The 27228-nt window shown below is 40.0% G+C and overlaps 2 protein-coding genes across 3 annotated transcripts; both read right to left on the bottom strand.

Moving 5' to 3' along the window:
* Positions 1 to 12533: 12533 nt before the first annotated feature.
* On the bottom strand, positions 12534 to 18689 carry LOC147217579 (WAP, Kazal, immunoglobulin, Kunitz and NTR domain-containing protein 2-like). Of its 2 annotated transcripts, XM_086175732.1 has the most exons (4): positions 18567 to 18689; positions 15404 to 16807; positions 14591 to 14907; positions 12534 to 14447 (listed from the first exon to the last, which is right to left on the bottom strand). In XM_086175732.1, the coding sequence occupies exons 2-4, from the start codon at positions 15614 to 15616 to the stop codon at positions 13250 to 13252; spliced, it is 1728 nt and encodes a 575-aa protein (XP_086031858.1). In that variant the 5' UTR covers positions 15617 to 16807; positions 18567 to 18689; the 3' UTR covers positions 12534 to 13249. The 2 variants fall into 2 exon arrangements, with proteins under 2 accessions (XP_086031858.1, XP_086031859.1); XM_086175733.1 differs by lacking the exon at positions 18567 to 18689 and having other exon boundaries at positions 15404 to 17004.
* Positions 18690 to 21412: 2723 nt separating this feature from the next.
* On the bottom strand, positions 21413 to 26876 carry ankrd40 (ankyrin repeat domain 40). The gene is made up of 5 exons (XM_086176056.1): positions 26364 to 26876; positions 25587 to 25735; positions 24763 to 25407; positions 24161 to 24342; positions 21413 to 23755 (listed from the first exon to the last, which is right to left on the bottom strand). The coding sequence occupies exons 1-5, from the start codon at positions 26495 to 26497 to the stop codon at positions 23612 to 23614; spliced, it is 1254 nt and encodes a 417-aa protein (XP_086032182.1). The 5' UTR covers positions 26498 to 26876; the 3' UTR covers positions 21413 to 23611.
* Positions 26877 to 27228: the final 352 nt, after the last annotated feature.

Genomic DNA, 27228 nt, shown 5'->3' on the forward strand with positions numbered 1-27228 from the left:
TAGCACAAATGACCCTCCTTTTTCAACCACAGAAGTCAAAGTTTGTCTCTGTCTCATAATAGAACCGTCTTGAACACACCCACTCGCCAAATTGAAAATGAAAATGACCTGCTCCAGTCCCACATGACCTCGGGTAGACATTAAAACAGTGATCACTTTTCTTTTCCCACTTTTCCCCACATTTGAAGGGTTTTGACGAGTGCCTGACAGTTAATTTATTACGAAGTAGAACAATTGAGGGTGTCTTTTTGGTTGCTTTTTTTTCTCATACCGGTGTGGAAATGAGTCGACATAAATTGGTTTCCACTGTTGAACAGTCAACGACAAATTCGGACACGGTGTATTAATTATATCTATGCTTGAAGTTTTCAAAAAAATTCATTGCAACACATTAATACTTGGTAAAGGAATATGGACGGTCAGCAATCAATTTGCCTTTCGGCTTCAGTTTGTTTCTTAACATGGATTGCCCCAGATAACCTAATTTTCTTTTGTGTATGTAAATGTAGTCAGTGACTCACTCACATAGCAGCTGCTACCACATCAATCTCTACGCAAGCTACGCCCATCAGATTTTAGGGACACATATCTCACCACCTCCCCCGCTTGGTCACCATCCTGTGCTCTCTGTCATGAGCCTCACCGCCGTCTTTGCTGCTCTCGAACGGCACACTGTGCCAAGTGAAAGTGAGCTGACTCACAAACACCGTGGTCTGCCAACAACCGTCCTCATTTAAACACACAAGCGCACAGACATAGACGCAGACACGTACACACACACACACACACTGGAATATATAGACTTCAGAGAGAGGATAAGCTAATGAGAAAAATAACCAACAACATGGAGGGAAACAATCATTTGAACAAAGATACACAACCCATCTTTAAGATCAGCAGTCTTTCAGTTCAAAACAAGGCAAAGGATTTATATAAATAACTATACTCTGTCTGTGCATCTGTTTCTCTACTGAAGCTGAAGTCTGGCAGAAGTAGTAACAAATTAATAATTTGCTCTCCAGAGAGGCCAGACTGAGTCAGTCTTGCAATTACACTAGTAGAACGTAAACGCAGGAAACATGAACGTAGGCAGGCTGCTCCCCTGGGGTTTGCCACCGTGCTGCCTCTTTTTACACAAAGCCACCCAAATGCATAGCAATCACAAAAGAAAAGACACACATAAGCATACAACCACGAACACCACGTTTGAGAGACCCATTTCTGCCATATTAAAACATGATTACGTCCCAGATCCCAGCTACTTTAAATGTTTTGTATCAACTACATGTTAACGCTTGTTTTAATCGTCATGCACTTCGATAGCAATATAGATATTTCTCTGTCAGGGTCTGTATCCATTCACTAATGATCTTCTTAGCTATGGTATGATTTTATTTATATGTTTGTATATTTATGTGTAAATACCCTATGAAATTAGCATGGTACATACTGCATTTTTAAAACCTGGTATTACACTTGTATTAAACTATATAGGACACACATTGCTACGAAATGTATAGCTTGGTTTGTGTGTGCGTGTGTGTGTGTGTGTGTGTGTTTGTGTTTGTGTGTTTGTGTTTGTGTTTGTGTGTGTGTATGTGTGTGTGTGTGTGTGTGTGTGTGTGTGTGTGTGTGTTAGTTATCGCAGCCATTTAGTCTGGGGTAACCTGCGGCCATACAGCATTACTGTGCTGTTGTCAATGTCAACATCACATTGCTAATATGGATCACATCAAGTTCATAAAAGCCATATCGGTCAAATTATAAATACTGTTGCAAAAATGGACAAGTGATTTTTATAGACAGTTTGTATTTAGTATTTCGAAAAAATATAACCAGAAGAATAACATCTCTATTGATGAAATTTCGTTACAAATATTACTAGGTATGAAGATACAGAAACAAGTATTTTGATTTAAGTACAATCAATCTGAGATTATATTCTCAGGCTTTTCAATCTTTCCATACTCGTGGTTATGTGGCAATAAAACACTTTGCAAACTTTGTGCGATTATCTATGCCTCTGAGTCGCAGACTATCACACCCATACTAGCTCTAAACTTCATCACCCCTGATCCATCCAAACCTCCACCACACCTCCACCACAAACGCCCACCGCACCCATTTGACTTTATAATCAGAGTTGCCGAGCTAAGCAGAGTGAAAGCACAGGAAAGGCAGTGGGGGCCAGTACTCGACCCCCCATTCAGTGCAGTCACTGGGCCTGTCCGGGCCCCGAAAGCTCAGATTACATCCCACATAATGAGAGGCCTGGCTCAGCAGGCTCTGCTTCTCTCTCTCTCTCTCGCTCTCTCTCTCGCTCTCTCTCTCGTTCTCTCTCACTCTCACACACACACATACACATGCACACAAAATATACATACAACATCAGTATGGCGTTATTGCTAAACCCCTATCTCATTTTGTCTTTTTTTTTTTTTTACCTGGTTACAACACTGTTAATGCTGCTAGCTCTGCGGCTTTACTTGTCAGTATGGCATGGATAAGTTGACAGTCATCTGTGGTTTCGCAATGTGTGTATGTGTTGTATGTGTGTGCGTTTGCGCTTGTGTCTGTATGTGCCTCAGTGTGAAACGATTCAAAAAAACATACACTATCTATATTATCTTGCTCTCTGTGATTATGTCATTATGTCATTATTATGCCAAGTACTTCACTGGTTGCAATTTTTCCATGCTGTCATTTGCCGGACCAGACAGTACTTTGAAAGGGTCTTGTCAAAATTCCAGTCACAAACTGCAAGATAAGATCCACCATTTTGAAAAACTACATCCTATTTTAGTAGCATGCAAAGGCCCTTGCATTTTGTTACTCATAGAGATTCATAAAGTGGATTTTGTTGGGGTCTTCCCCAGGGTATGGCAAAACATAGATATAGGGATTACAAGATGATATTTGGAAATCCATTACAATTTTCAAACAATGAGAAATTGTGTATTTCAACTGTTAAAATCACAAAGAACTGGGAACTGAGAAAATACACTTGTCTGGGAAAAAATCTTTTTCATTTTGTTGACCATCACACACACTCAGACACACACCCAGACAGACATTTGTTTTGTTCTGTCTGAAAAAGCTGTGGTGTGTCACAAGCTGGTCCTCACCTTTTTAATCAGTCCATACTCCCAAGGACTAAAACTCAAATAGGTCTTTAGTAGACTGGATGTATGAGTTTGGACATACACACACACACACGCAGACACAAATCTATTCCGCACAACTCACAGCCTACTCATTGTGTGGGCCGACATTGTGTTTATTGCTCCGCGCTTTCATAGCACCAAGGCCATTAGCATTGTGAAAACCTGGATGGGGCACAGTAAGTCTGTGTGCATGCTTATCTGGGCGTGTCTATGCATTTTGTGCCTTAATGAGCCTCAGGACATGAGCTTATGTTTGTAAATAGAGCATCATTACAGCTCATAGGGTGTCTCTTTTCCCCAAATCCTCCACCTCTACGTGCTTCCCCCGAGGAGTCGATGTGGGCTTTTGTGTATGCGTCCATGTAATAAAAGAATTGTTGAGGTCACAGACTTTCGCTACAAAGGCTCCCAGCCCAAGGTTTACTGGAGTACAGGCAGTCTTTGTCAAGGCCATGTGTGGAGAGCTCTGTGCTGCATTACAATGGATCAGAGAGAGAGAGCGACAGAGAGCAAGGAAAAGATAGGGGCGGCTCTATCCGCTTCTATTGATTATTAGCAAAGACTTCCACCTATTTCCCCATCTGCTTATATTATTTCTAACAGGGAAAGGCTGCACCGAACAGATACATACCTCTCTGTCACTTGGAACATTGCTTTTCTTTTCTTTCCAGGCTGGTGCTGCCCCATGTATCGTTTTAATCTTGAGATGATGAATATTTTGATGCTTGAATAATGAGCCTCAGTTGTCCTTAAGCATTTTTTTTCTGGCTGGGTATGTATGGATAAAATAGTTTGCAGATGCATGTGCCTGCCTCGTGTTGCGTTTGTCAAACAAAGGAAAGTTAAGTTAATTCAGAGCAGAACATCAGCAGAGAGGCTTGTCAGGAATCAGCTCACAGATCTTCTTTACCCGTATTTTATTTTTCCAAAGTATTGAAATCTGTAAAAACTATAGGGAATTCTTCTACACTGGTAAAAATATATGCTTAGGTCGTCTTAAATTATTTTGACTTACCATATTCGTCAACAAAACTGCTGTTGTTATGTGAACAACATCTGTTAAAATGATCTGGATAGATTTGAACTAATAATCAATGTATCACAGCAAGGTATCTACAGCAACTATATAAATGCAATTAGTACAGCAGTGTCATTTTGTTGGCTGGGATCTAGAAGGCTGAAGAGCGAGTGTAAATGGACCCACGTTTGTCTGCAGGGATGATAAAATCTGCAGGAGCAAAGCTATCTTTTCCTAAGATACAGAATTTTTGTATGAGCTAGTACAGCAGATGTATGTGGAGCACAGCAGGGAACTATTGAGGTTGGGAATACGGGTGCTTAGAAGTTGCTGTTGTGAATAATAGTTCTTGTGTAACACTTGTATTGTGAGCATCCAGTGGGAACTAGCTCAGGGGGGGAAAAAGGTTAGGTTCAAAGTTAAGGTGAGGGTTTGGTGGGGTGGTCATGTGCTGAAATTCAGGTTCTCAGCAATAAAATTGTATATCAAGTGTTTGTCTCATCTGTTCAGTCTCTGGAGCTCATATTTAGCCCAGAGTGACTGCGTTCTCAGGTGAGTGTCACAAGTCCACCCTTACATGGACAACATTCGGATCAGGTTAAGCCCAGCTTATTACACTGGGTGAATTTCTGCACCTTGAAGCCCACACCTTTATCCTAGTCAAGACTCATTTGTCACTTGTAGGCTGTGTTTTTACAGAAATAACCCTTACCAGTGCTTCAACTAAAGGCAAGTACAAAAATATCTAATGATTAGGCTCAATACTTTTTGATATGCTTGATTAAGAACACATTGAGATAATCAGAAAAAAATGAATTACCGTTTTTTGCCCTCAATCTTCACATGAAGACAATGTTTTTTCTCTATGTCATGTTTCTCATATTTTGTTTTGCTGTCATTATATCTTCTCGGGGGAAGACCTTGCAAATGATATCAATCATGGTATTGCCAAACTCATCCACTTTTATGGTTAACGGTATTACATGGTGGTTCAAAAGGTATTTAGTCATTTATCAGTGTGGTTAGTTTGATACACCTGAACATTTCAAGCAAAATAAAAATGGTTACTGATGCTATTCATTGGGAGGTGCAAATTTTTGGAACACTGGCACTTGAGCTTATACACCCCTCTTGCAAAGCTAACTGTGAAACTTCTGAAGCAGAGAGCAGTGCTAGAGAGGGGGAGTCACATTACTTATACCATTCAGAGTATTTGTCATTGAGCACAATAAAGCTGTGCTCCTAAGGTAAGTATTATTGTTTTAGATAGATAAATAGCCTGTTGTTTAAAGACGATCATTAGTATTTAAACATATTTACGTTCCTTCTGAAGGCAAATGGAATAACTGCAAAGGTATGATAAATACACCTGAGGGCACAAACATAGGTGCTCTGTGTGAATGTGTGTGAGTATGTGTGTGTGTGAGAGAGAGAGAGAAAGAGGGAAGACTTGAGAGATCTATGAAAACAAATCTCACACCTATAATGAATAATCTAGACATAATGTTTGAACCTGAAATTCAGCTGAACCACTGTCATCATTATTTGCACATCAGTAGCTATAGATGTAGGTAAATGGCTGCTCAGGAAAACAACTGAGGCTTTGGGCAGACATAACAAATGATTTGGAACACAGAAATGCCATATGGATAAATTGCTCAGGCAGCAGCAGTGATGAAAAGCCATCACATAACATGGCGACTGTACTTTACATCAGTGAGTCCAAGATAACACAAGCCATCATCAACAATTACGTACCAGACACAAACAAAATGTAAAAATGTGTTGTGTGTGTTGAGTTTTATGTACGGCCAAGAATTGGACAACCTTTTCATCACTGCAAACTTGTGCCACTCAGTCATGCTGCATTCAGGTTGCAGAATAGGTTGCACGACAGGTCCAGTAAAACCTGAAATAAAATAAAGCAGCTCATGGATTTATCATTTCTCAAAATGGCTACAAGATTTCCCATCTGCCCTTGAAATAATCCACAAACTTTTACAACCTGCACCAATCAGAGAGCCAGTTGTCATGACAACTGATGGCCCCCATGATGTCCCTAGGCAAACTCCCTCTGCTGCAGTCAATTCAAGCAACCCAATTAATGGTCACTTTAGAGGTGCACTTGAGTTTGAGCAATCATTAAGAACCTGCATCCCTCAAAGAACAACCTTCTCCATTTTACTTCTCTTAATATGGTGTACCTGTCTAAAGCTGTGTCTCTCATCTCACTGGTGCAGGAAACCGAGGAGGTTAGAGGTCAAAGGTCATGTGACATTGCCTAAGCTGCTCAGGCTGAAAGCATGATGTCATGTAATCTGACACAAACACACACACACACACACACACACACACAAACACGCGCGCGCAAGTGGTTTTGACGTGAGCTTCACGTGAGGATTTCGGCTGTAGCCAGCTTAGAGGCCCTGCTGCCAGCACACACAAGTAGACATGTGCGCATGCAGGCACTCACAAAGAATCATCTGTGAAAATCGTCATTAATCGAGCTTTTTACCAGTTGATTACCAATCATCCTTTCTCTCCTCAAATCTGAGAGGACAAATCATCCAACCGTGAAGGCCAGCATTTGTGCTGAAACAAGTTTCTTTCTACAAGACATGTTATTCAATGCGTACAGCAGAGTGAAAAACAGGCACTGCCATTCACCAACAATGTGCCTTTCCACTTTAAATGATAAGAAGCACCAATTAAATGCATACTGTTTCATGCCAATTCCAAAAATAGACCTTTAATTCCTTCTTTGTCTGACAGTCCCAGGCACTTTTTCCTATTTCATGTAATGAACACTTATGTAATTCTCCTCCCAAAAACAAGTTCAAACACCCAAGACAAGTTGTATGTCTTAATATTCGTAAAAGAGATTAACCTTGTTTTCGCACTTTGTAGAGTGTTCTGTGAAAACTATTAACAATGTGCCATTGAAATGTAACAACAACAGTGTCCGTAGATTGCATCAAATAAATGGAGTGCCTTTAGGAGAAGATGATCTACCAAGGAAACTATCTGTCATGCACATTTCTCAACATGCCCGCCCCTCCGATGCTAAATGGTCTCCGTGAGTAACATATTATGTCAGTGCTAACATTAGTTGCATGCTGCTAAAATGGCAACTACAAAAGGTGTACAAAACCTTCACCCCTCCACCTTTCCTTGAGGCCAGTTTGTGTTCACTTTAATAATGTATTGAATGAGCAACAGAGAGACTATTTATAGGTGTGGATTCTTACCAGTGATGAGAAGGAATTGGAGGAAAAAAAACAACCTAGAAATAGATAAATCAAGAAATACTTGTACTTAATATTTAAATGATTGCTATGTATCGATATCTACCGGTCTTATTTCACTGTACACGCCACTCTGGTCTCAAATCTTCGAAATGCCAATCTACCTGACATCTTTATTTTAGTTAGCCAATATTATAAATTGATTATTTGTCTGCTTTTGCCTCTCTTCGACTAAAAAAACCTGTACCTTTTTACATTCAGTCAAAACTAATTTTCTTGCCACTAATTTTCCTGTCATGCACTCAGATGGTAGTCTAGGTCTCCCTCCAGTGTCTGGCGAGTTTCACGGCATTTCTGTTGAGACGTGCATCCATTGGCCCTGCTGGTACCACAGCAACAGCAGCTGGGAAGTCATTGTGGTTGAAAGCAGAAAGAGTTCACATTCATTCATATCGACTCTATAGTCATGTGTTTTGTGTCAATGAGGAAAGTCCTGGTACATCAATAAAAACAGACCGACTACTCCTCTGAAGCGCCTGTGAGGTGGGTGTCAGGAAATGAATGAACGATCATGTTGTATCTATGGTCGCTTTTATTACTGGACCAAAATGATTTTGTCATCGCTGAATGAAATTATTTGGGGATTTCTGTATCAACAGCACTGTAAGAATATTTACCTATCTACCTCAGATACACAGCAGCACTGAGGAAAACCTATCTTTACTAGTTGTTTCATGACATACGTGTAAATACAAACAAAATACGGGGGGACTTTCCACCACCTGTGCCAAATTTTCATTGGCAAAACTGAATTAAGGAAAGAAGGCAGATGTTTACATTACATGCAAAAAGGGCAAATTTGGTTAAAAGTCAAGTTCTGGAGTTTTAAGTCTCATGCTTTTATTAGAACTATTTCAGTAGTATATATGAGGCATTACGTAATGACTTCAGGTTTTTACTTTTATCATAACTTCACTGTGGTGACCATGAAGGAAGCAGAACGAATAGAAGGAAGACTATTTGGGGAGTTTGGAAATGCTTCAAAATGTTGAATCGCAAGATGGACAGGGAGGCTATTCAGTGGTGAAGTCAAAATTATTTTAACCACCACTTTTTTGGATCTTTCGTGGATCTCGTACCACAATAATGCACAACATTTTTAAGATTGCCAATAGGAGACAGACAGGTGTATTATTTGGAATAAGATGATGGTCTATGTGGTGTATTTATTACCCGAGGAACATCTATCTGTATAAATTTATGGCTTCCAAGCCTATACATACCTTTTTAATCCATTACATATCATCATTACCATAGACAATGGTAGAATATTCATAGACATCCCAGTGTGACAATGTAATACTAATATTGAATTTATTTTGCTAAGCTTATCATAGTTCACCCACAGCTAAATGGGGAAAATAAATTTAGATATTTTAATTGAAGCATAGTTTGTAATCAATTTTGAATGATGGGGAACTGCTTGAAAGAAGAGTTGATGAAAGGCTGAATTTCCAAAAATCAAAATTCTGGAGGAGAGTAAGAAACACATGAATTTGTCTTTAAACTCTAAATCAATATAATTCCTCTTTGTGATGTTACTTAAAGGAAGAATTTTGTACCAGATGTGCAATAATGTAGTGCAGTAGACACCGGGGAAACATAAAAATGGTATTTCATTTTTCTACTTGTCTGTGGAAATAGGATTGTATGTTCCTGAAATCCAAAAATGTATTTGCATATACATTATTGTAAAGTCTTCCTCTAATGAATATGATAAATCATCAGCGGAACGTGGATTACTTCATATCAACAGTAAGCTGATTAAAAACTGTAATTTGTATGATATTTATGGCATTTATTTTTCTTCTTAGTAACCGCATTTATTTGCTGCCTCTGAAAAGAATACGAACACTTAAAGAGCAAGGCATTGTCGTACTCTTGATATGTCTGAACTGGCCTGTATGACTAGATTTACCCTTTTTTAAATAAAGATTTAATTGGAGATGTCATAAACGTTTCTCCGATTATCTCTACCTTAACCAAGCTTTTATTCACGCTATTTAATCATTCATTTCCACATGTGGAGTACTTGTGTGTGATTGCATCTGAATGTTTCAACATGTATAAATACCTCTTTAATTTTTAGTCCTCTGATCATTGGAGGGCAAATGTGTTTGGTGCATCATGCAGTCTTTTGTAATCTCGCAAGAAGAATTATTGTTCTTCATTAAAATCATGATAATTATCCCGGCTAAAGAGATTCCCTGCGGGCTAATCTTATGGATGACTGTATAATAGCTCTAGAACATAAGGAATAATTTCCTGTTATGTATATGAGATATATTTTCGACTTTTGGGTGTAATACAATATGTACTGATACAACAGAGCAATGCAGGAGGCATCAATGTCCTAGTTTCCCCCACATTTAGCAAGCACTATTATTAGAAAGTAGAAAATAAGAGTAAAAGACTCCCCCGGAGATGACAGAAGCAGTTTTTTTTTTTTTACAATTTACACATTCCCCATCCTAGTATGACCTTTGACATCATCGCCCCTTTGGTCCTCTATGTCCTCCCTCTGTCCTCTTGTCTCCACAGATTTCCTGATTCCCTTCCCCCTCCTGCACCCCCCCATCTATCCCACAGTCTATAAACCTGCTTCACTTTTTCTGTCACCATGCGCTGCTATACCCAGAAAAAAAAAAGCATGAGCTGAATTTCAGTGAATGGCGACGTCAGCATCAAGGTCAGTATGTTTGCAATGACACACCTTGCAAAAGCAAAAACTATCACTTGCATTCTCAACCCAAAACTTAGACTATGAGTTGTTTTTGTAGTTACATCAGGCTCTCAGAAACAGCTACTGCATTCAGTAGATATTTCTATTAAATCAGCTTTATACTTGCAGAGCATTTATTCTACAGGGCAAGCAACGCTGCAGGAGAGAAAATTTGATTCGGCATAAAATTCATGCTTAAACCCTGGAATGAGATTAGATCTTCTATTCTCTTTAAAGAGATCCTTGATTTTAGTTCATCTACTCTCAATATTACAAAACACTGATGCAAAATCATATCAGATTTACGTAAACCGAGTTGAAAGAATTAAACACTGCAGCTCTAATGTAAGGCGATTTTCTTTTTTGGATAAATTGAACCTTGGAGCCAACTTGGACAAAACATGACTTTTAGAGGCTTGTTCATGTGAAATGCTGTAACAATTGTGCAAAGTGCAAAAATAAACAACCATCATTTCTAACCATCGTCATCATTTCTAAGTTGGGGCGGCACGGTGGGTTTGCGCCTTCACCTCGCAGCACCGAGAACCCCGGATCGATCCTGACAGCAGACCTTTTTTTAGAGGATGTTGCAAGTCCCACGGTCTTAAAATGTGCAGATGGTTAATTGGAGAAAAATTACCCTTGTGTGTGAATGAGAGTGTTAATGGTTGTTTTTCTCTATATGTGGCCCTGCGATGTGTACCCCGCCTCTCGCCTGATGACAGCTGGGACCGGCTCCAGCATCCCCCGCGACTCTTGAGTGTAGGATAAGCGGTAGATAATGGACGGCTGGATGGATGGAACTGTAAATTGATTCAGTGCTGCTACTCAGTGGACAAAGCAACTAACTGCAGAATAATCTCTATATGCTCTGATTTTTTTCATTCACTCTTGTTTTCTGAAGTCCTCCAGACTGGTATATTTCAGACTAAAAAGTATTATGCACACAAACCAAAAAAAATACATGACTCAATTCAGTTTTAATACAAAATGTCACAGCACATAGGAACGTGCTATTCACTGATAATCCTGTAATGGGAAAAGTTTGATTATGTTTATGGCCTGTAATAACCGAAGGAGATTCATCAGCATGTGTGCGTAAATGTGTGTTTTGAGTTTCCCCCGCTGTGCACACACATTAACCCAGAGCAACGGAGCACCTGCATGCTACGCCTGTTTTTATGTACCACAAATGATACATAAAATGTTAATAAGTGGAACAAATGCATTATTTGAATTTCAAAATGTATCACAGCTTAAAAAAAAGAAGAAAGAATGGTTGTGGGCTTCATTTTATCGAGGTATGTCTTAATCTATTCGATTTGTATATTTTACAAACGCCATTATATCTTGCATCAAATATATGATGGGACATATAAAGTTTGTTTTCTTGTTTTTTTAAGAAAGTAGACCATTTTGGTGAGTCTGCGTCACTGAGGGAATTGTCAACGGCCTTACATGTAACTCACTGACTTATTCCTCCGCTCTGTCTCGCAGGCTGCCTGGCAGGCTGGTGGTCTCCAAGTGAACTTGGTATTAAAGTTAGCCGCTTAACCAGTCACTTAGCTCTTGTCAACATTTCTAATGAAAGTGTTTTTTTTTTTTTTTTTCCATGGTGGTCTCTTTTTCATTAGCACGGTCAAAGGTCATCGCTGGAGACCCGGCCCGTGATGGTCTGTGTGGGCAGACAGGTCAAGGAAGAGGGTTGAGAAGGATCGGTGGGGGTTGGCATTAAGTCGCTAGTGGGCTGCTTACCGTTTATTTCCTGCATGTCCTCTTAGCGCTGTTGACTTGCACCTAACAAATTTGTCCTAAAAACTATGCCCTAACATTTGTCTTCAATGCAGGGTGTCTATCCTTTCGTGCCTATTTCCTCCCCCCTTCCATTCCCCTCTATTCTGTTTGCTCTTAACACAAATGCAGCCATTTGAGCAAGTGAAAAAGAATCAGCCCACATCCATCTCCTCCTCCTTCCCCTTCACCCTGGCCTCTTCCACATGAAAGGGGCCGCACAAGGCCAATGGATGGCCGGTGGGGTGTGCGCTATGCAAGGGCCCCAGACCCAGACACAACACAACACACAGCTCTGCAGGCCACCACAGCTGGGCTGGAATGTGACCTGCTTCAGATTTTAATGCCAGACAAGGCCTCGTTGTGAGTGTGTATGTGAGTGTGCGCGGGTGTATGTGTGTGCACGCGCAAAATAAGAGTAGAGGGAGGGGGACGCGGACGGAGAGATGTCAAACACAGAACGGCACATTCACTACCCGCATGATAATCGGGAAGCGTCGGGAACAAAAATCACAAAATGCAGAAGTCTGTCCTATTTTCAAAATCAGCTTTATTCATGTTCATATACCATCAGGTTCAACAAAAAAACATTAATAACACTAAGATGTCATAGATAACATACATATATGTTGTCTATGTAGTTAGATTTACACAGATACATGGTCATAGTCTATATGAAATAGTAGTAAAAATAAATATAGAGCACAGATGTTTACATACATATTCTGTATTGTAAATTAAAATGTATCAAAACTGATTCCACAAAAATGGAACCGAGGAGCTTATTTGATTCTGGTAGATAAACTGAGGCTTCACATTGTATTACTGTGAGCAAGGTGCTCAGGACAGATGTTACAGAATGCTACTTAGGGACTCCCCGTGAAAACCTAAAGCCAAAAACAACAAACAGTAACATATGAAATAATGCTAAAAGAATATTAGTGTAGACAAGATAGCATTTGAAAAGACGTTCGTCATTAAAAACAATTAAACTGACAGGATACTGAATGTAGCAATTAATATTCTCTTTGCCTTGTTGACATAAGGATAAAGTCTATGATTTATTCTTTTTTTTAACCATCATTTTGAGCTTGGAAATAAGATGTATGTACGACTAATCGACGAAAGCTTAATGAACATGATTGTAAGCTTTTTCTGGGATGACATCATATTGAATGGCTGTCATTCAGACGTGTGAGGTCACTGGTGCTCGAATATAACCTTTCAGTGAATACGAGACTAGACTCTACTAGGTCGAGGAAAAATCTTTGAGGAAGTTACAAGTTTTCTTGTGTACAATCTCACGTAACTTCCTGACTCTACGGGTGCTGGAGGAGCCGACAAAGCTGTCTGGTTGGAGGACGGCCATTCCGTTGTGAACCTCTCCCATGATAATGAGCTGTCCCTCGGCAACAGTAATGTTTGGGCATGGGCAGTTCCAGTCCATGTTCAAAAGTGTTACCTCCAAGGGTTCTTTGCCAAAGAACTTCAGACCCATCTTCTCGTCTTTAAGTATCTCCTCAACGGTCACCAAAGCGTGCCCAGACTCCTGCTCCTCTGTCAGCTCCGTCACTCTCCCGAGGATCACAAAGTCACTTTTGCAGAAGCTGTTCACCATCTTGCCTCGAGGTTTGCATATCTTGCAGTTGTGGTTCTTCGGGAAAGGGCACATCTCTTCGCAGGCCTCTTTGGATTCGAAGTTGTTCTCATTTCCACCGCAGCCTCCGTAGACGAACGACTGGCACTTCTTGAGACCGCTGCTATAAGCCCATCGAGGTTCGTAGGCCTTGCAGGGGCCCTGGAGGCTCGGGAGGCTACAGGGAGCCGCCAGCTCTCCCCCGCATGACAGCATGCAGGCGTCGTAGGTGTCGAAATGGTTTTGGTTCTTATTGCACTGGCTGTAGGTGAAGGTGAAACAATTGTTCCTGTTGGATTCGTAATACCAGCTGATGCTCTCCTCGCCGCAGTCATCTGTGTCTGGACTCTTTAGGCACTCTGCAGCCGGGAAGGGCAGGTTAGTGCTATTTCCCTCGACATCCTTACCTTTTGGTTCTCTTCTGATTACTACCAGGGGAAAGTGGGACGATACGATCCCCCCGATATTTTTGGCTGTGCATGTATAGATGCCAGCATCCTGAAGTTGTGCGTTATATATGACCAGCTGGCCGATGTTAGTGACCACGACGTTCCCTCTAACGTGATTGGGTCGCATTATGTTGTTGTCTTTGCCCTTGAGCTGCTTCTCCCAGGTGATTTCTGGATGTGGCTTACCAGACACCTCACACAAGAAGCTAGCGGTCTCACCCACGAAAACAGCCTGTTGGGTGGGGCCGTTGTGTATGATGGGAGACTGGATGTCTGCTGGGAGGGTGGTCTGAAGGGCGGTGGTGGGATGCAGAGTCGTCTCCATGGGGATTGGACTGGTGTTTGGCCAGGTCAGGTGGTACCTGTAGGAGGGTCGAAGAAGAAAAGAGTTCATCAGAGCCGGACGACGTGACACCCTTCACATATGATAGATTAAGTTAAAATAAACTTCACCTCATTTCTTCAAAAAACAAATAGTAACGATCTAAAATACTTAACATGTTACCTGCAGGTGACCTCAGAAATAGAGGTACCCTTGGAACAGGCCTCTGCATCCATGTAGCACTTGTTATAATAGGTCATGCCGTCAGATGCGCACGTAAAGTGGGGTTCTCTCTCGCAGCGATCTCGGCACTTACAAACCGGCTGGCCGTCCCAGATGTCACACTCAGACCCTTGCTGAGTGCACATGAACTTGTCGCATGTGGCGCCCTTTGGCATTCCAATGGGGCCCTTGTTGCCCTTGATGTCGATGTAGCGAGCAGCAACACAGCTCTTATTTCCACATACATTAGGACAGCATTTCTCAAAAGTCTCGCAGTCCTACGAAAAAAAAAAAAAAGGACAAAAATCTTGTACCAAACATCAACATACTTTGCAAAAAATTAAAAAAAGTACACACACTAGGAAAACGGTTTTTGGTCAAACTATTCCTTAGAGTATGATTCCATTGTCAGACATATTGCGAATATAACTGGAATGATATTAGCTTAGATGTAATTATTTGCAGATGTTTTCAAATCCCGATGTACTCAGAGGAAATGATAATATATTTCTAAGCATCAAATACACCATAACCATGACAGGAAAAAATATGTCCTCTATTGTAAGTCGCTTTGGATAAAAGCATCTGCCAAATGCAATGTAATGTAATGTAAAAAAAAATCAATGATTATATAATCAATTTAATCATCTAGGCAACAGCATAAGATTTTTGTTGTATAAACATAGGTATCCGGGTGCTATCGCCTACACATTTGAAATGGAAAAAATAAAAATAAAATACCATTGATAAAAAATAAGCCAGTCAAGAACCCACCTGGTCAGATTCACACTCCCGAATGCAGGTGCTCATAGCATCCACCCACAGGTTGGGGTTTAAGTCATTCGGGCACAGACCTGCGTGAGAGTACACCACCTTTGCCACGGACATGGGCATCGCCCTCACACGACAAGTGGCCATGTAAAGGACTAAAGCGTAACAATGTCCCAGGAGAAACCAAATCCATCGTGGAAACAGCATCCACCACATGTCGCGCGTAACAGAACGGAAACGGAAAATCTTGGAAGAACACTTAAAAGTGCGAATCCGACGTGATATTTCAAAACAATCAAAAATCTAAAAAAAAAAAAAAAAGGAAAAAAGCGAATCTAAAGTCCGGGGAGGGTTGTGAGTAACTTAGTTTTCAATCCAAAAATAGAAAAATAATAATAAAATAGCGCGAATAGGAGCGTGTCCGAAGCTGACTCGAAGCGAGGGAGATCTCGCCGCACGTTCGGCGGATCCGAGCTGCTGCGTGGAAAACCCACGGAAGATCAAACTACATCAATGACAGTCCTCCGTCTGGCCGGACAGCAAATCCCAGCTGAGTTACAGTTATGATCAACTTAATTAAGGAACTTCCCCAACAGTTTGCCGGCGCTGTTTCTCTGGAGGACTGGCGAGACACCTGTGCGTAATGCAGCTGGCCGCCTTAACCCTTCGCTTGCATAGAGACCGGGATTATTCAACAATAATAGGAAAAATCCGTCTGGATTAAGCGCATAATATCGGCAATTAAAAAAAAACAAACATATACCGCTGAGGACAGCCCGCGTTGTATTTTTGCCATCTCGATTGGATTATTTGTGGGAAAGATATTTGTATGAAATGAAGTCCTGGTCACGTGTGGCATAAAGTAACCCCTTGTTTATTTGGTATCATATCATCCGAGAACCCAGGGAAAAACAAGTGTATATTAATCTAACTTTTTTGTGATTTCTGTGAGCTAAAATAACAACTCATGATTTAAAAAAATAAAAAGTGATTTGAGATATATATATCAAATATAGATACAAAAGAAAGCCCATATGGTGTTTATTTCAATTACATATCTCTTTTACCTCATTTAAAAATGCCACCAATGTTTACATTGAATTCTTAAAGGGTAATATACAGAGCAGGGGCCAATTTTATGTCTTAAATCAAATTCAGAGAATTTGTTTTGTCCACCGTCTGATGTCCCATGAGTTATTGGATGAACATGTTTATCAGTCCATTTCTACTTCTTTATTTCTCTCTGCGTTAAAGCTACATACCTCAGGAAGTCAAAACCAAACCTTCCACAGGGGAAAATGGTAATATGCCAGACGGTGGTGCCAATACTCACCCCTACATTCAGGTCTGTGTCCTAGTGTTCAGCGTATGGTATATTACTTGTGACATTTTCATAGAAATCAGTTCCTGCAAAATGACAGGGGGATGACATGTCAGCAAGTGTCACTTTCTCAATTTCTTAGATGTCAACCGAGCTTTTCGGCGCATCTAATCGTAAACCAATCGATTCCAGTCAAAAATCGAGTTGTCTCAAGGCTGCTCAGGCACACTTTTACAATATTGACACGGAAGAAGTTAGAAGTACAAACAGCTTGATATCACACTGTTTTATACCACAAAAGCCAATTCCAGGAAGTTGCAGAAAAGGGGGCTGGAGGTTGCAAAACAAAACTTGCAGTCTGCTTTGCTTTGGACACTCACAAAAATCACAAAACTGTCTATCACGGCAGAAAACATATGAATATGAAACATAAGAATTGTTATTCTTATCTTTTTATACATAAGTGAAGATTTGAAGGGAGCAACATTTTTCTGTCCTTCATGTTTGAGTGTGTGTGTGTGTGTGTGTGTGTGTTTCCCAAGCAGAAACCCTGCTGAGCCCAAAGAGGCCCAATGCTCTCCAGGCCAAACCCTGCAGTCTTAGTCTGGTCTGCTGGTCTGAAAACACACCCACACAAAGAACCATTCACACACACAGGTAATATCCAGACTCATTTATGCAGACGGACATTCGAGGGGAACATTTGTACAGTTTTCAGATAAAGAGACCAAATATTTAGCCGGTTCAACTTACTTCAACCAAAGATAAAACATAAGACTCAGTCATTCATATTCATGCAAAGTTGTTTTTGGGGTGTGTCTACTCACCCCCCTCAAGCTTTCAGGCCCTCAACCCTTAACTTTCACCCCTAAAGACCCTACATTCCCAGCACAGCCGTCACTGGGGCTACAGTTGATGTCACATATTGAATAAAGCCACTCGAGCTCCCTGCTGGGCCACTCTGATTCTGGCTTTAGCGCGTATATTGTCTGCAAATAGACCTTGACTTTGACCCTCTCCATACACCCCTTGCCATCTTACTGCACCCGCATGACGTCTCCATTAAAGCTCGTGATATTGAACATTTTTGGTGAAGGTGTCAGTGTAAAGCCTCTGGATCATGTTTATTCTCCAAATCATGATGTTCAGCGACTTGCCACATTGGGATCACATCACTTTCAATAATAATAATAATACCGTTTTTTTTTTAGCTTGCGGGTATATTGCCCATAAAAAAAAAAAAAAAAAAGTCCTCGTGTTGTATTTTTAAAAAATATCGCAAGAGATAAAGTTTTACGAAATTAAAACGTCTCAGTGTTTCATGGGATTGTTCTTTATTTCAATATATTTCATTACCTTTGTGGCCCAGTTGCGCTTTCCATCAACAGATGACCTGAAATGGTTTATATTAATTTTTACGCCTTTCAGACGATGGCAGTGAAGTGAGGAGGCAACGTATGACCAAATCTGTCTCAGTAGTGCCAAAACACTGATTTGTGGGGTGGTGGGCCACAGCAGACCACCACATCTATTACTTTTATCCATCGTTTATTCCATAATTTCTATCCTTCCCGGAAAAACTTTGCTTCCGAAAAATGGATAAGACCCCACGATATCCATTGGATTTGCTCAGCAAGCCGATCACTCCGCTGCATTATTAAACGACAAATCCTTCCATTGGATAAAATACCTCAACCGTGCAAATACCATGAATCGCACAGTTGCTTTACAGTACCATGCATGTCATTGTAGCTCTGTATATTGGCGTTGAGAATTATGCCTGGTCGTGTCAGGCACAAATGTAACCAAGGGCCATAGTCCAAGCACATCAACCTCGGCAAGTACCTGTAACGAACGTCCCCTTCCGCCTCCATTTCTGAAATGCTCTTAGTTGTACTTGAACCTGCGGGATCGCAGTTCCTCTCGCTCACAACTGAGGCCTTGCAAGCTGGCGGAGCAAGTTTAAAACAATGGCGGTGTTATGACTGTTTATACTAAGCTCATTATGAGTGTCTCACTCTGGAACAAAGGAGAGAGACACGTCCAGCCACAGCGGGGCCCTAAGCTGATCCCTCAGGCCTCGTCTAGACACACCACACAACATACCGGCAGACAGACACGCAGACATTCATGTGCAGATTCATGGGTAACCAATTAAATGTATCCTGGTAACCATATATGTCTGTCTTTATCTGTTCACTTGAACGCACATGTACTCAAGTGCCCATGCACGGGCTACATGTGCACGCACATACACATTTAACTTTCTAAGCACCGTTCTTCTCAGATTATGCAATATTTGTGCATTGTCAGAACATCTGCTCTCCCCATGGACACTATTGTATTCATTTTCCTTGAAGAGGTTAAGGATTCACGGATATACAAGCATGCCAGTGTGGCCAAGACGTAGATGTTGTTTATGTTCTTTAAATCAGGAAGGGAACATAACAAGCTTTCTTGAGATCAACACTAAAGCTCTTTTATTTAATTCAGTTCATAAGAGAATGTAGAGCATTACCTTGCTGTGTTAAAACGGGTCAAAAGTGAATGGACATTCGAGCAGATGTTTACAATAAGGAATTGATCTAGTAATGTTTTTTTCAAAGAACATTTAATACTGTTAAAATTGTATCTAATCAGTGGTTAGGGATGCTGTTATTGCTTCTGAAATTTGGTGGCCGTCTGTACCAAATGCGGTAAGTTTATATGTAGATTTGTTAATATTCCAAGGGTTTATTGTCATGTGTACAGTCAGGAAATGTGTTTCCTTGTACAATAATAGTCTTGCTTCACTGTCCACAGTGAAACCAGATAGACAAAACAACAAGTAATGAGCATTCAGTACATATTTCAACAACACAATACTTGAAAATTTGACATGACTGTCTTTTCTGTTTTTTTTAAGACATTTTAGAAACAGATGCAGAAATCAGCCAAAGAAGGCCTGGTTAGTCGAGGGACATAATCGATAGATCTATGTATACTGTGCATACCTTTTCATACAAAAAAAGTGATGAAAAAAATCTTCTCTGGCAGTATCTTGAATATTCTTAAATGTAGATAAATATTACAGCTTTTCATAAAACTGCCAGTGCCCATCTAATAAAGCCTGGCTTAAACTCAAAGCCCATGAGCAAAGACTGGCTCACCTCCTTATTTCATGTAACTAATGACAAGTTGCAAAGAATGTCAATAAAAAAAACATTTAATTCTATATTACATAACAAAAGCACAGTTTACATGTCCATGAACTAATTAACTTCAAGTTTCAAAGTTGTGTTATGTGCTATAGTAGCAAGTTGACAGTGGCTTTACTACTGCCTTTTATAGACAGCATACTGCTGCTAAAAAAACTTAAACCAGACTTTAGAGTCGCAATTAGCTTATTGTCTAAAAAATCTTTATCAGTGATTAGTTTTTCCATATCAATGCATTGCATTAACAACTTTTTAACAGCAACACAACTCTGAGGTGGTTCAGTCCAATCTGCCAATGGAAAAGTCAGTCGCTTGTCCCTTTCATGTTCTTGAAGATAAATGAATAAATTCATTTATATATACAGTATACATATATGTGTTTGTATATATATATACTGCTCCAAAAAATAAAGGGAACACTTAAAAAACACATCCTACATCTAAATGAATGAAATATTCTTATGAAATACTTTGCTCTTTGCACAGTTGAATGTGCTGACAACAAAATCACACAAAAATGATCAATGGAAATCAATTGTATCAACCCATGGAGGTCTGGATTAGGAATCACACTCAAAATTAAAGTGTAAAAACACACACCAGGCTGATCCAACTTTGATGTAATGTCCTTAAAACAAGTCAAAATGAATCTGTGTTGCTTCCTGAGTGGACACTATGATTTCACAGAAGTGTGATTGACTAGGAGTTACATTGTGTTGTTCAAGTGTTCCCTTTATTTTTTTGAGCAGTATATATATATCTTCAGCGCCACTTACGTCAAAGATAAAAAGATGAAGCGATATAACACATGACTGAACTTTGGAAAGAAGCTATTTGTTTCTGCTAATATGTAACAGCATTAATCTGACATTTCCTTTGAGTCAAATTAAAAACCCATTTCCTGTTTGTTCAGAAACAGAACTTCTCCTATCTAAGGTTTTCATAGTAAAACAAGCCGTCCAGGCATCTCTACCATGTATGCCACAGGAGACTGAGGTATGATGGTGTCTAGCAATTTCACTTCACAGGATTTTGATAGAATAACCTTGTTTACACTTTTGGGTAGATTTGTTTATCATAATGCATCATTATGAGAGTTTGCTTAATTTTATTATTTGGATGTGTCTAATTTACGTAGTAGTATTAGGCAGGGAAAGTAGTATGAGAAGGAGGAAATAATTTCATGTATGATGATGTGAGTGTATAATGTATTAACAAAAAATATAGAAAAAATATTTTTTCATTAACTTAATTTATTAATTTTAAAAAAGCGGTGGGGAGGAGAAACTCATTACTTATTCACGACTCTTCTGCTCCCTCTAGTGGCTTTTACTGACCTTTCAATTCATGTTCAAACCTGGTAAAACGAAAACATCAGTAACATCGTTGATGTAAATAGCTCCTATTTCTGAATTTAAAGTATAATGTTACAGTTGAAGAAATCATCCGTGAAAGTTTTCAGAAAAAAGGCAAACCAGGTTGAAAAAGGAAGGATCAGATCCAGCAGGTCACCATGCTTTATCAAATAACAGATAAAGGTCTCCAGAAAAACAGAACAAAACAAGTTATAACAGTGCTGAAGAGTATTTCTACAAGTACACAAGACATACTGTATATAAAAATATCAGACTCTGGATGCATAGGTTAAGTTAGACTGTATTCTGCTTTTTCTAGAACAGTAAGTAATCCAACAAATATGTTGTCTTCTTGCCACTGAATCCAGTATTCCATAAAAACCCATTTCAAACATGCTACTCTCACTCGCCGGGGCAGAAATCAGGGGGAGGGAGTTGTCCTGATCCACATAATCCCAACTTTCTCAACCAAGCTTCTACCTCAAACGTGTGGTACACGTCAAATGATAAAGCGTTTAACACAATAGTTTTAAACAAAATAAGCACTCTTGGTCGTCCCTTCTTCTCTTGTTCATGAAAAAAAAAAACAATCTTCATTCCACATTGCACATGCCTCCAACAATAACATATTTCTGTCTCACTGTTGAACTTTCCATAATAATAGAAATTTGACACAAAATCAACAGGCCTACCTGGTTTAAAAAAAACTATACAAATTAATAAAAAATATATAGTTAAAACAATACAAATACAGTAAGAGCTTCAGGTATACATCTGAACAGTAAACAGTTACCACTGGTAAGAAACTCTTTGATTGTAGGACGTGTAGCATCCACCTAACTAAACTAATGACACTCAGCATTTAGAATTAAAAGATGTGTTAATGAAAGCAGCATTAGCATTTCCACCCTAAATTCTTTCACAACTATTTATTTTTCTATTAATGTCACAAGTCATCTTTTCAATGCAGCAATGTATAATATTTGTTATAAAGCTACAAAATAGAAAACAGAAAAATCATTAGTACAGGACTGGCGTAAACACCCAATTAGATGGAATACAAATGTGTGTGACATACAGATAAACATCTCAGTTCTTATTTTCTCTTCATGATTTGCTTTCCTTACTGTAACAGTAAAACACTAAACTTCAGCGAAGTTTAACTCTAGTTTGAATCTTGACAGGCTAAATTAGAATGAGTTTGATTGAAATAACTGATAAAGTAACAACATGTTTCTTTTCAAATGAGGGTGCAGTGCGTGCTGTTTTATAAATTGCCAAGAGACTTCATACAAAGCCTTTACTGAAACGCAAAATGTTCTTAAGCAAGATATAGCATCATGTAGTTTGTCAAGGGTAGAAATTAACACTTCACTGTTTTACTGACAAATCTAAACGCCAGACTGTAAAGCAGTGGTGGTAATTTATTGGAATGACAGAAAAGTCCTGCTTCAAGTCTTCGAATCTATCGTTATGATAGAAATTGATTTACGCGGAAGAGTGACGTATATGAACTAAACATTTTCCTTTTTCCACAGTGAACATGTAAGTTAATCATTGCACCTGCACAAATGTGTCCACCGCTGTCCAATTAAGTCTGTGATTTGCAAGTCAAAGTACTATTAGTAAAAATAACACCTTTATCCTCAGTTTGACATGTACTTCATGGTGCCTCTCCTGGAAAGACACTAAGGTTTTTGCCGACAGACTGTGTGGAACTCTGTAATCCAGCTGGAAATATGCAAGAACGCTCATAGTTTCAATGACACGTCTGCTGTGCTTGAGCTTGCTTTTTATATGTTGCGCGACGATGAACTTATCGGTAAGAGTTATGCAAATCCTTCACTTTGTTCTCTACTCTTGATCTGTCTGTGGACATGTCTGTGTAAGGCTATTGTAAAAACCCCATCATGTATTGTCCATTCGGAAGACAAGCCAAAGTCCCAGGCCTCCAAAGTCGCCCCCACCAGCCTGTTGTCCCACTAGAGCCTTAGCACAGAGTGCATGTGTATGTGTGTATGTGTGTGTGTGTGTGTGTGCGGGGTGGGGGTGGGGGGGTAAAGAGATAAGAGAGGGGCCCACATACTTTCTCACATAATCCAGGACACCATGCATCAGTAATCTCTTAGAACTAGTTGGGTACACTAAAGCGGCAAGAGAGCCAAAAGAGGACAATAGTTGCAGAACTTGAAAAAACAAATTCTGCAGAGGAAATTGTTGAAACACCAAAGCCGAACAAAGCTTAACAAGGGACCTGGCCAGGCAACTATGAACTGTTGCTTAAGGGTAGCTAGTGAAGCCCATTATAAGCAAGGAGACCTCAGGCTCAGTGGCGGCTCTAGTAGGTGAGGCGCGAGGCCTTCATGTTGTAGCAGGGTCTGTCTGTTAGGCTCCCAGTCCCGGAGAAAAGGGAAAGGCCCTCTGCTTTCTCTAGCACAACCTCAAGCTCCTGGAAGTCCTGCAGTCGAGCAACATCTTTGTCCTGGAGATGACGGGAAAATGACATTCGATTAGCAGGTCATCAAACCAATAATCAGATACTTCATTTTACGCAGTGCTGGATAAAACATTTAAACTCATAGCAATAAAAAAAGTCTCCTCCTTTTTTGAAGTGTATCTTGTTCAAATGTCCATATGTAAATTGACTAAACAAAAAGAAAGACAAATCATTCTTTACTGAATTTCTTTACTATTTAAAGTATCGGGAAAGCTCAAAAAAAAAAAAAAAAAAAAAAAAAGAAAGAGACACATTTAGGAATACGAAAGACAAACAAAGGCTACAAACAAAGGCTTTTAGAATTTTTTCGCTTAGGGAATTTTACATCTGTTACAAGTTACCTGGGTAGTTTGAAAGTAAGACTGCATATATGACACTGCTGTTCCATACCTTTCTTAACATGGTGTTTGGCAGCTTGCGTATCTTCTCCACATGCTCAGCGCTGATGTCTAATTCACGACAACAGACCCTCAGGAGGGAGCGGTAGGTGAGCTCCTGGCGGTCCAGCTCAACCTCAATGAAGTCATTCTCACGTGCATTAGGGTTCTGGATACGTACTTTCAATACCAACTCTACAGAGGAAGACCAGAGTAATGAAGAGTAATGGAAACTGACATGACAGTTAAAAAACATGTTTTGACACGTTTCTCAGAAAAAAAAAAATTGGCATTTTCCAACTGCAGTTTAGTGCTAAGGTAACAGGAGTGACATCCTCAGCTTGTTATGGCATTTAAGCAACTTAGAAGTCCTTGACAGTAAAGATTGTGCCACCTTTAAAACTTCAGCTCTTAAAGTATCTGTTCGGATCAATGAAAACACAGAAAAGAGACAAATCATAACTACGAGATAAATAATTTACTTCTCATTGACTCAGCAGTAAATTAGATTGTTTCACCAAAGTTCATGCTGTGATTTTGGCAAGCACGCCACATCCCATGGTCAATGTGCTGACAAACATTTAGATAGAATCATCACTTGCTTTTTTTCCTCACCTTGTACATTGACAGGGAAGGTGCTAGTGAAGAAGAAGGGTTGGAAGGCTGGCAAAGGCCCACCGCCCTGCCCATAGCTTAGCTGCTGTGGGACAGACTGCTGCCTGCTCATGGTTGGGTTGGCACTGGCCATTGGGGCCTGGACCTGACTCCCAGTGCTGCAGGCCAAGTTTGGGGTGGGTGAGGCAGACGGAGGCGAGCATATTGTTCCATTGTGTGCCACTGCATGAGGGTAGTCTGAATGGTTGATGAGATGAGGCTCCACTGACAGATCTATAGGCACTGTACAGTTAACAACAGTGTGATTGTGGGATGTGACTGGGCTCGGTAACACACCATTTTGTTCAGCCACAGAAATTAATTCCCCGGGCAGGTCTTGATTGTGAGCGATTGTGTTTGAAGAAGCAGCTGGGCCATCAGTGATGAAGCTCTGTGACTTCTGACACTCGTTGGTTGGAGAGAGGGGCGCTGAAATTCTGCCCGAATTGTCTGTGTGTTCTCCAGAGCCGTTCTGTGCGAGGTGCTGAGCCAAGAGGAGCTCTGACTTGTTATCCAGCTTTGAGTACATGAAGGGTGGGTTAGACAAGTAGTTGGGAATGATTGGCATCTCAGGCTCCTTGACTTCAGAAACTTCCTCGACCTCAACTGGATTCATAACAGCATAAAAATGAACATGTTAGTAATAGTTTTGACTCTTTTCATTAACAAGACAACAACCAGCATGTCAAATCTATTTAATCATGATCAGATGTTGCTACTCATCTAATATGTCAGATCAATATGTCCAAAATTATAAGAAAATGAGTGAGAAGTCTGTTTTTTACCTCCTAACAGTCGCTTGATCTCTGCTTTGGATGTGAGTTGTGATGCCAACTCATCCTTAGCAGTGAGGATTTCTTTGTCAGCCCCACAACTCAGTAAGTAGGCCACTACGTGCTTATGGTTCCTCTTGCAGGCCCAGTGCAGGCATGTCCTGGTAAGATTAAGAGTGCACTCAAATTAACAAAAAGACCACACAAATGCTGATTTACAAAGAACTTTAAATTCACAAAGCTCTATGCCATTATGATCACTTGGAAAATTATTTTGATTCTGCATGTTCAAAAAACTACATATTTAAGTTTGTTAGCTAAAGTGAATGATGTGACTGCATATGTAATGTCCTCTACTGCATTTATATTTGAATAAATGTAGCAGATTTATCAAAATATTTCACCACAGACAATAAGCTTCGATCTATTTGACACATCTTCAAATTCTGTAAAAGTTGCTGGTATGGTGTGCTGATTTTTTTGCGTTTCATTTGTTCAGTTAGCTATATTAAAATTCGGTTTCACCACTGGACTTTCCACATTTTTCTCATTCCATCGTCAAAGGCGTGTAAGTACATTTCTAAAGCCTTCGCTAACTGAAAGGATTTGGATAGTGTGTGAATAAACAACACTTTGCCTCTAAAGAGAAACCCTCAACAAATTTAACCCCTCTTACTTTGCCAATGGCTTCTTTCAACAAGTGTCATTTTGATACAACCAATCCAAGAAAAATATCCCATTTCGGTGCTGAACTGATATGTTATTATTACATTCCGCCCCAGTACTTACCATCCATTTATTTCATTTTGAGAGTTGACGTTTACTCCGCTCTCCACCAGCGCCCGCACTTCGTCAATGTCCCCGATAGCAGACGCCTCTCTTAGTCGCTCCTGTAGTTCTTTATCCAGTGAAATAGTGGACATTTTGGAACAGAAAACTAGCGTTGCGTGCTCATATGATATACAAAAAGCTCTCTGGCGGAGGTGTGGATAAAGATCACCAGACGACGTTCCTGACGGTGGCACACAAGTCCACTAAAAATAGACTAACTAGCTAGCATAAGCTACCGGGCTAACATAACCCCAACTGCTAGCTTAACTGGCTAGTAGTTGCTGGCATTAAGTAGTTGGGCTACGAGGCAATTCGGGTCTTGGCGTCTGTGAAGAACTAAGTGATCAGCCCACCGTCAGCATTTGTGATTATTGTTGGTTCAATTTCAATGCGACTGTCAAAACCCGCAGTGCCAACCCAGGGATACTCTGAGCTCCGTCGGCGGGCTGCTGAAAGCACCGCCGCTTCACCATCGGGGGGACATTTTTTGATGTAACAACAGGCAGAACATTGGTTCCTCGCGGAAAACAACCGTGTAACAATTTATTGTGTTGAACTGAGAATCGCGTAAGTATAGTCACTTTTGTAATCTAGAACTCCAAGTTTGTTTGTTTTTTTTGTTTGTTTGTTTTAATCAAATAAAATAAAAAGTGTAAAAATACAAAATACTGTTTCACACTCAGCAATGTGAAAAATTGTATTGACCGAATTAAATTAAAAAGATTTAAAATATTTTCATTGTTTACTATAAAGGCTGTATTTGTTTACTTGTTTAGTTATATATTTTTGCGTGATGTCATCCTAGTTTTATTTATGCTTGTTT

This window comes from Fistularia commersonii, chromosome 28 (assembly GCF_037954325.1).
Source record: "Fistularia commersonii isolate RoL2024-O1a breed Wild chromosome 28, RoL_Fcom_v1.0, whole genome shotgun sequence".
In the NCBI taxonomy this organism is placed as follows: Eukaryota; Metazoa; Chordata; class Actinopteri; order Syngnathiformes; family Fistulariidae; genus Fistularia; species Fistularia commersonii.

Excerpts from the sequence above, each read along its gene's own strand:
- LOC147217579 (XM_086175732.1), bottom strand. The coding sequence starts at position 15,616 with ATGTGGTGGATGCTGTTTCCACGATGGATTTGGTTTCTCCTGGGACAT. Across the intron at positions 14,908-15,403 it reads GGGAGTGTGAATCTGACCAG|GACTGCGAGACTTTTGAGAA; the intron begins GTGGGTTCTTGA and ends TTTTTTTCGTAG. Across the intron at positions 14,448-14,590 it reads ATTTCTGAGGTCACCTGCAG|GTACCACCTGACCTGGCCAA; the intron begins GTAACATGTTAA and ends ACCCTCCTACAG.
- ankrd40 (XM_086176056.1), bottom strand. The coding sequence starts at position 26,497 with ATGTCCACTATTTCACTGGATAAAGAACTACAGGAGCGACTAAGAGAG. Across the intron at positions 25,736-26,363 it reads CAAAATGAAATAAATGGATG|GACATGCCTGCACTGGGCCT; the intron begins GTAAGTACTGGG and ends TAATCTTACCAG. Across the intron at positions 25,408-25,586 it reads GATCAAGCGACTGTTAGGAG|TTGAGGTCGAGGAAGTTTCT; the intron begins GTAAAAAACAGA and ends TTATGAATCCAG.